Raw genomic sequence first — 9589 nt, 5'->3', positions numbered from 1 at the left:
ATTGAATTAATTTTTAATAATATATATATATATATATATATATATATATATATATATATATATATATATATATAAAAGCAGCAGAATTATTTATCCCTAAAATCAAAGATTTTTTTAATATAACTTAATTGACTAAAATACCATTATAATGATATTTGTGTAATTATATGGTATATGCTATTACATTTTAATATCATAGACTCCAAGGCTTGTACCTGCTGCCAAGCTTTACCAAAACGTCGCCTTAATTCATATATGTGTATAAAATAGAAAAATAGTTGAAAATACTTATAAAAATAATTATACACAAAACTGTCCCCTTAAGTCATGCCTTACAAACGATATGGCTCGTCAAGGCTTAGAAAAGTTTGATGCTTGACATTGCCGCCAAATCATAGCTTAATTTAAAACATTGGATTTCATCCGCATATATATATATATATATATATATATATATATATATATATATATATATATATATATATATATATATATATATATATGTAGGGTTAGGTTCATGTGAGACGGTCTAATTTTTTGAGAGCGTGAGACGCATTTTTTTATTTATTATTTATTTTTTTAATTAATTCAAGTTCCGAAAATAATATTTAAAAAAAGAATTTTTTCGATTTTTCCATTTATTTTGTATTTTAAAATTATTTTTAGAATATGTACAGTGTAATATTCTATTTAGAATATTTCACGTATTTTTCAAAAAAAAATAGGATTTTTTTTTATTTTTTTTAGTTAATTCAAGTTCCGAAAATAATATTTAAAAAAGAATTTTTAGATTTTTCAATTTATTTTGAATTTTAAAATTATTTTTTAGAATATGTCAGTGTAATATTCTATTTAGAATATTTCACGTATTTTAAAAAAAAAAAAAACGGGATTTTTTTAATTTTTTTAGTTAATTCAAGTTCCGAAAATAATATTTAAAATTTTTTTTGGGATTTTTCCATTTATTTTGCATTTTAAAATTATTTTTAGATTTAGTCTAACGGAATCACAAAATTAGAATGGTCTTAAATGAACCTGAATATATATATATATATATATATATATATATATATATATATATATATATATATATATATATATATTGCAAAATAAATCATTTTTATTTTTATATTGAATAAATGATTTTTTAAGGTTTTTTCTCAAAGTTGGAGTTTTGATGATTATGTTCTTCATATCTCCACTTTATGTTATATCTCCACTGCTTGGTCTCTCTAGTAAAGCCATTCCTGTTTTTGTAAACAGTGATGTTTGAAAGTTCAAAAGCCATGTATGATTTGGTCTCTCTAGAACTGCTCAACCTGCACTCACCCGACGCCTCTTCGAATTTTCTTCCAACGAGAGGAAATAATTGCCTAAATCAGCAAACAACAAAGATTAATCAGTTAGATTTTCTTTTCTTTTCTTTTTATTCAATTTCGGGTTTGAAACGCAACTGAAAACATCACTACTCGTTCCAACTATTCTTCACGATGGTGGCCAATATATACAAGAATTCCTCACCACATTCCCAGGTAGAACTTGTCTGTAACAATGAAATCGCTGCAATTGTCCTTGGTTATATTGATTTCATTAGCATTAGCACCAACATCAACGCCAATTTACGCGAGGCCCGGATGTACAGATATGTGCGGGAAAATCCGGATCCCGTACCCATTCGGAATCGGGACAGGGTGTTATATCAACGAATGGTATGCTGTTGATTGCAACTCATCGACACCTTACCTTTCTGCGATAAACAACTTAGAACTATTGTCTCTGAATTTGGAAAATCAAACGATGGCAGTTAATTTCTCAATGAACTCTGATTGTGTAGACACAATCCGGAATAACAGTCAAATCTTGAGCGTCGACTTGGGTGAGAGCCCTTTCCTCTTTTCTCGAGAAGATAACAAATTCACGGTTGAGGGGTGTGGAAATGCCGTTATCTTGGATCAAGGGGGAAACTTGGTCACAGGGTGTTCGACGATATGCCAAAACCAAACTACCAACCAGAGAGACGATTGTTATGGGGTCAATTGTTGCCAAACCACGATTCCTTACTATCTTAAAGCATACACCATCGATACTACAAGCTTACAAAGGCAGAGTCCAGGTGGAGTTTGTGGGTCTGCCTTCGTGGTGGATGAACAAATGTATTTGCCTGGCAGGTTTTCTGGGAAATCTGCCATTTTTGAGAACTCCTTTGTTCCAATTTCACTTCGATGGACTCTAAGACCAGAAGAAATTGGTGAAAGTGATTGTTCTTCTATGGCAAGAGAGACTCTTTATCTGGGTAATGGTACCAACATTGAATCTTACAAATGTAATTGTAGGCCAATTGAAGAAGGAAGCCCGTATTTAACTAACGGATGCCAAGGTATGCAATCTATTTCACTAATCAATCTTTATTTCCATTTAGCTACTTTCAAATGCTCTTGTTTTTGTTTGTGTTGTTGTGATTTATAACCGGAGGTGTTCGTTTTTGTTTTTTTTAGTTGTTAAAGAATGTGCCACTTGTATCGGTGAATGTCAGGTATATCAGGGGAACATTACATGCATTCCTAATCCTCTCTCTCAAGCTAAAAGAAAATCATCAACGCTTGGAGTTATTCTAGGTAAAAGCAAAAGCCATAAGTTACTCGTGCAATTATTTTTTTCAAATATCTTTAAAATGTTGTGTTTGAGCTTGATTGCTTGTTTTGAAAATGGAATTAACCTTTCAAAATTGTTGTGTTTTTCTTTGTAGGTGTTAGCATAAGCTTCGGGGTACTACTTCTCGTAGCAATCATCTTCGCGCTTTACAAACTACTCAAAAAAACAAAAGATAAAAGACAAAAAGCACGGTTTTTCAAACGTAATGGTGGCCTACTTCTAAAACAACAAGAATCCGCTGATGAAGGCATAGTCAACAAAACCACACTTTTCACCGCGAAAGAGTTAGAAAAAGCAACCGACCATTTCCACGAGAACCGAATCCTCGGTAGAGGAGGCCAAGGCACTGTCTACAAAGGCATGTTAACCGATGGAAGGATTGTAGCTGTGAAAAGATCAAAAATAGTAGACGAAAGCCAATTGGAACAGTTCATCAACGAGGTGGTTATCTTATCACAAGTCAACCATCGGAACGTGGTCAAACTTCTCGGATGTTGTTTGGAAACCGAAGTTCCACTTCTCGTTTCCGAATTCATCTCTAATGGGACATTATACGAACATATTCACAATGAAACCGAGGAGTTCCCAATGACATTAAACACAAGGTTACGAATTGCAACCGAGATCGCCGGAGCTCTCGCGTATTTACATTCCGCTACTTCGATTCCGATATACCATCGAGACATTAAATCGACTATATACTTATGGACGACAAATTTCGAGCCAAAGTTTCCGATTTTGGGACTTCGAGATTTGTATCAATTGATCAAACACATTTGAGATTTGACCACGTTAGTCAAGGGGACTTTCGGGTATTTGGATCCGGAATATTTTCAATCGAGTCAATTTACAGAAAAAAGCGACGTTTATAGTTTTGGTGTTGTTTTGGTTGAGCTTTTGACGGGGGAAAGGCCAATTTCAATGACGCGAATTGGTGAGCATAGAAGTTTGGCGACTCATTTTATGATGGCTATGGAAGAAGGTGAGGGGATGGGGGTTTTTGATCGGAAGATTGTGGAGGAGGGTGGTCGAGTTGAGGTTATGGCGGTGGCTGAGTTGGCGGTGAGATGCTTGAATTTGAACGGGAAGAATAGGCCCACGATGAAAGAAGTGGCGTTAGAGTTGGAAAGAATTAGGGCAAGTTATGTACCATTTGGACATGGTTATGGGAAGTCGATGTATAATGGTGGAATAGAAGAAGAAATGATTTTGCTATCATATGATGATGATATGACATCAAGTATGACTTGATTGGAATGTTTGATTTACTTGAATTATTTACTTTTTTTACATTTATTTCTTATTTATTATACACTAGGTGTAAAACTCGTGTAATACGCGGGTTGATTAAAAAAAATGATCAAATATCAAAATATAAACAATAAATATTTTTTTAAATAAAATTTTGAAAAAAGGAATAAAAAACATATTAATTGCAATTTATTATCATATTTATTATATTTAATACTTTACATTTTACATATATAACACGTAAATATTATGTGACTTTAATTTTAAAAATTAAAAAATCTAGAAATTGACATGTGGATTTTATTAATATCACAAAATGACAAGTGTTAAAACTTATGAGAGATTGACATATGGGAAAATTGATCTTCATTTATTATAGTAGATAGAAAACCATTTTATGCTCTTTGTGAGCTTTCTTTTCTTTTTTACCATAATATATTCTATGTTGTATTTCTTATTTATATCATATGAACTTAGAGATCGTGCTATGGACTTTCTCAAATTTGTTATATTTTTCGTTGTGCATGCGTTTACGTTGTGTTTCTTAATCTCTTATATTCTGCTCATGTGTGTGAGGTTACTTGTTTTTCTCTTCCCCTTAATAACATGTGGTGGTGCACTCAAGCATATTTTAGTTAGGGCATTTGGGTTAAAGCAACCGAATTGTTTGTATACACGTTGATGCAACTAGGCTTGTGATGTCTTGACCCAATACAAGACAAAGATGTACAGTTGAAGGCAGAGGTTAAAAGTCAATGCCTTATGTTGTGTGCAACTAATAGTCATATTGAGTCGGAGACGAAAGGTATGCCCAAATTACAAGCTTGTGTCAGGAAGCTATTTGTGAGCCTTATCATCTTGAGGTTGAACTAGACGGTAGGGAGGGTAAGGTTTTTGATATACAAGAGCGAGGTTGGATGTTAAGGAGAGTTGTAAGATGTTGAGCATGGATAATAAAATGTTTTTTGATGGTTAAGTATCTAATCTTGTTGATTATTAGTATGTATTGGTGTTCAATATCTATTAAATGTTCATGATTTAGTATTTACTGGTGTTCATGATTTAGTATCTAGTGATTTCAGGTATTGTCCTTTCTTCTTGAGGTCAATGGTTCAAGTCCCGTCTAGGATATAAGTAGAATGAGGAGTAGTTTACGAGTACATTAGATTTGTCGTTCCAAAAAAAAAATCTAGTGGTCTTGAGTATCTAGTGGTGTTGATGATTTAGTATATACTAGTGTTGCTGGTTTAGTATCTAATGGTGTTGATAATTAGTATGAGATGATGTTTATGATCAAATGCGTATCTAGTGGTGTTGATGATTTTGTATCTAATGGTGCTGTTAATTTAGTATCTAGTAGTATTGATCATTTAGTATCTAGTGTTAAGTATCAGGTAATGTTGTCAATTTAGTATCTAGTAGTGTTGATGATTTAATTCTAGTGGTCTTTATGATTTAATATCTAGCGTTGTTGAGTATATAGTGATGTTGATGATTTAATATCTAGTGATATTGATAATTTAGTGTCTAATAGTGTTGACAATTTAGTATCTAGTGGTGTTAAGTATCAAATAGTGTTGATAATTTAGTATCTAGTGGTGTTGATAATTTGCTATCTAGTGGTGTGGAGTATCTAGTGATGTTGATGATTTAGTATCTAGGAGGTACGAATGATATTCACACATGTACAAAATGATCTGACGTGGATGTTGAGTGAGGGCTTGTTGGAAACTATTAAGGATGTGCTTTCTTTTAACGTGTTTTTGAAAGTGATATAATTGTTGCAGAATGTTTGTATACATTACTACTTCAAGCAAGGATGTTGTGTAATGATGATGAAATTTTATTTATACATTCTTGACAATGAGATTCTCTCTTACGGATATAGGTGAATGGAGGATAAGAAATACCATCTCAACAATTTATAATGCAGCCAAAAAGCTATCAAAAAAATGAAATGAATTATAATGTAGACAAATGGTTACAGTTTACTAAATGGATTAAATAAACTTTTTTTTTCAACAAGCGTATGAAATGCTAGGATTGTCGTGTCATATCAGGGTTAGGTTTTGCAAGTCTAGATGACATCAAGGAGAAGAGATTGAGAAGTGCATGTCCCATCGTGTTACATGGAACAAGAAATCACATTGTTTGTCTCATTGGCATTAAAAAACTTTTGACAGATAAAGATTACATAAATTTCAGTTGCCTTATTTCGGCTCTTTTGCTTCTTTGGGAGAACATGAAGATAAAATATAATACGAATGGTCTCCAAAAGTTAGAATTACACACATAATCCATAGAAGAAGCAGATAAAGTTTTAGGAAATGAGGTCGAAAGATGATATTGATGTTTACTTGGATTGTTTAATTTCTTCCATCTTCTTCTTCATCTTGAATTGCAATGTTACAGGAGCACAATCAAGTGGCGTTTCCCCTGAAAATGAAAATCAGTTGGATAGCTACGTTTATTCTTGGGAAGTGGGAACCAAAACTTATTAGATTTCTTTGGCATTCTAAAATTAATTTAAAAGTGAATGGAATATATAGTCATATACCCTGCAAATTCTTGTAGTCCAGACTTGCTCCATTTTCCATGAGTGTGAAAGCTATCTCAGTTTGGTTGAAAACCGCAGCCTAAAATCAACAAATACTCTTAAAATTGAGAAAACAGAAACACACACACACACACATTTTCTTATTAAGACATTGTACTTTTAAAAATCGACTCAACAGTAGCATTGACTTTTCAACTTTGTTCTTATTAGGACATTTATTGTATTTAACCCTACAGTTATAGATACTGTGTGTGTGTGAGAGAGAGAGAGAGAGAGAAAACCAGATGCAAGAGAGATAATCCTTGTTTGTCACAGTAATTTGCATCCACTCCCTACAGCAAAGAGTTCATTCAGTATATTTTACAAAGCATCCTTCATTTATTTATTTATTTTCTTCAATTTCCCCATATATGCGATCATTTTCTAAAAAAATAATTTGGTACTAAGTATTAAATGATATCTTCCTTAATTCCTACCTCACCAAGAAGCTTTCTGACAGAAAATGAGTCGCCATTCTTTATAGCTTCTCGTAACCCCTACCCAAAAAAGAATATAAAATGCTAAATCATTCAGTTTTTAAAATGTTATTGTTACCACAGATCATAATTTAAGAAACTATATATTCATGGAACTAAATTCAACATGAATGTGAAGCCCAATTACAAGTAATGAATGATTAAACTGAACATTATAAAACCTAGAAAAAACCCAATTAAGTTTTTGATAAAAAGAAAATAACTCTCCATTTTCTAGTTAAGTTTTGGAAAATAATTGTTGATTTAAGTAAAATCATGGATTTAGAGAAAAATTATGCATCAATAAATTTACATAAACATTAAACAAAAATGAGTTATATCAAAAGCATATGCGAAACAAGAAGAGAACAAATTCAAGATTCCATACCTCTCCATTAACTTCATAGTTTGCCAGTGGTTTTTCTGAGTCAGTGTTGGATGATTGTCCACTGCTGCAAATTATTGTATATGTTAAATTTGAGCAAAATTGAACTAAAATGTGCCATTTATTCCACTTTAGGTGTTACCTTCTGATTTTTGGATGTAAAACAAATTAGTTTTTGACTTAAAATGGAAGAAAAAAAACAAGACAAAAGAATTGTATGACAAAAATTAAAAAGATGTTTTGGACTTTGAGTAAACATGAATGGTAATGTGGTGTTAGAGAAACCAATATGTAACATCCTCAATTTCAAATTTTTATGTAATATTATATTATTTTGGGAAGTAAAACAAATATGGAGACATATTAGTAATAATTGAGATAATGGGTTGATGGAATGAAATAGAGGTGAGAAAAGGGAAAAGGAGTGAAATCTAAAATTAGGTAGAGAAAAATTAGATTTCTATCAGATTCTATAAGAAATTGCAGCAAACAGAAGAAACTGTGTATGTGCAAAGAATTACAAAAAGAAAATAAATAAATAAATAAATAAATAAAATATATACCTGTACTTGCTAGATGAAGAGGCTCTACTCCTTGGTGCTGTGTCTGTTTTCTTTGTTTTTGAAATACTGGGAATGGTGGAAGTTGGGAAGGGTTTAGGCTGCAAGCAAAAGCACAAGTACATACAACAAAAAATTAAAAATCATACAGTTTTTGAATTTTTATGTATATTTGTTTATCGTTTGCTTATTCTAAATATGTATATTGAACTATTGTTTTTCTTTTTTTATTCCAATGAGGGCTTTCTGTTTTCTTGATAGAAAAAGAAGAATGGAATGGAATCTTGAATTCCAATTCCATCAGAATTGGCAAAGCTAACACTCGTTAAGGTTCTTAGTATGATGCATTTGAAGATGATTAAAATGAGTATGACTTGCCTGCACAGGAGCCACATCATCATTTGAAGGCACCTCACAAATACATAAAGGCATTCCACACTTGCAATCTACAGCAGCAGTTTGATTTGTATTGGAATTTGAAGGTGTACTAATATCTAGCCTTGAAACAGAATCCGTCACAGAATTTACTCCATTCACAGAAGCAGCTCCAACAGAATTTCCAGTCCTATAGAATGAAAATGTCTAATTAACAAATAAATGAATAAAGATGTAAATAGTGTAATCAAAATGGTGTCTCAATAAAGTCAGTATAATCAAAAATAGATGCACAAAGCGACAAACTTTAATACTTACCGAGATGCATCATTATAACAATTTGAGCAAACTCTAACAGGTGAGAGGAGACCAAATTGTGGTAAAGCCTGAAAAGAGTCCACAATATCAACTTTTTCAACAATCTTTTAGGACTTATTAGTTATTGATAACAGTAGCTCAAAGAAGTTTTGAGTCTGCATAACATACCATTTGATCTGATGAATGTTCAGCACACAAGGTTCGACCACAACATCGACAATGATGCTACATATGAGAAGTATGGTAGGAAAACATAAAGATATGTAAGCATTGATATTAACATATCTTTTCAAGAAAAAACTGTAGAAGTTTTTATCTTTCACTAAGGGTAGAGTAATTAACTACTGATTATAACTTGGAGATAGATAATAGTTCTTGAACTTATAAAGAAACTTTGTTGACAGTAATCACTAGGAACAATTTATGTTTATTAAATCTGGAGCAAGCACCATATCAACTTTGCTTCTCGGAATGCATCCTTTTCCGAGTAGGATCCAAGGTTCATAGTTCATCACTTGTAAAGTAATTCCATATAATAATAACAAAGATCCAACACTAAAAGGTACAAGGACACCAAAAACAAATTTCAATAAACAATAAAATTTGAAGCAATATATGAATTATCAGCTAATTTCAATCGAATTATGGAAGATTCAAACGAATACCCGTCGTCTGAAGGTGTTGAAACTGCATTTACAAACGTCGCAGCGTGCAGATTCTTGAAACGGCGGAGGCTCCAATGACATTGTTGACCTAAACTTTCTGATTCTTGATTTTAGTAAGCTTTCCGATCAGCAGGTCGAGAATTATTGTTTGAAATGAGTGTGGATTTATGGTTGAAGAACCGATTTTTAAGTTGAAGAGTGAAATGATCGGAGATATATGATATCGAGGATGAAAATGGATGAGATGATCGGGTCGCATCCCAATCGACCCGTTTCTGATGTCCACTATCTATCATTCTTTTTCTACTTTG

The 9589-nt window shown here is 32.2% G+C and overlaps 1 protein-coding gene and 1 pseudogene across 3 annotated transcripts; one reads left to right on the top strand and one right to left on the bottom strand.

Annotated features, from left to right (window-relative positions):
* The first annotated feature begins 1208 nt into the window (after positions 1 to 1208).
* On the top strand, positions 1209 to 3942 carry LOC145066329 (wall-associated receptor kinase-like 8; annotated as a pseudogene). Its single transcript, XR_013688733.1, has 3 exons — positions 1209 to 2377; positions 2496 to 2615; positions 2747 to 3942. The product of XR_013688733.1 is annotated as a wall-associated receptor kinase-like 8 (transcript).
* A 2062-nt stretch (positions 3943 to 6004) lies between these two features.
* LOC145066331 (Ankyrin repeat family protein) lies at positions 6005 to 9554 on the bottom strand. 2 transcript variants are annotated; one of them, XM_079013560.1, is made up of 10 exons: positions 9279 to 9554; positions 8782 to 8838; positions 8614 to 8681; positions 8299 to 8485; positions 7924 to 8021; positions 7364 to 7427; positions 6937 to 6996; positions 6742 to 6792; positions 6461 to 6539; positions 6005 to 6339 (listed from the first exon to the last, which is right to left on the bottom strand). In XM_079013560.1, the coding sequence occupies exons 1-10, from the start codon at positions 9357 to 9359 to the stop codon at positions 6257 to 6259; spliced, it is 828 nt and encodes a 275-aa protein (XP_078869686.1). In that variant the 5' UTR covers positions 9360 to 9554; the 3' UTR covers positions 6005 to 6256. The 2 variants fall into 2 exon arrangements, with proteins under 2 accessions (XP_078869686.1, XP_078869687.1); XM_079013561.1 differs by having other exon boundaries at positions 7364 to 7424.
* Between the last annotated feature and the right edge of the window lie 35 nt (positions 9555 to 9589).

Source organism: Lactuca serriola, chromosome 8 (assembly GCF_051521515.1).
Source record: "Lactuca serriola cultivar US96UC23 chromosome 8, Lser_US96UC23_V15, whole genome shotgun sequence".
Lineage (NCBI taxonomy): Eukaryota > Viridiplantae > Streptophyta > Magnoliopsida > Asterales > Asteraceae > Lactuca > Lactuca serriola.
The sequence above is the reverse complement of the archived record's forward strand: the minus strand, read 5'-3'. Positions and strand labels throughout refer to the sequence as shown.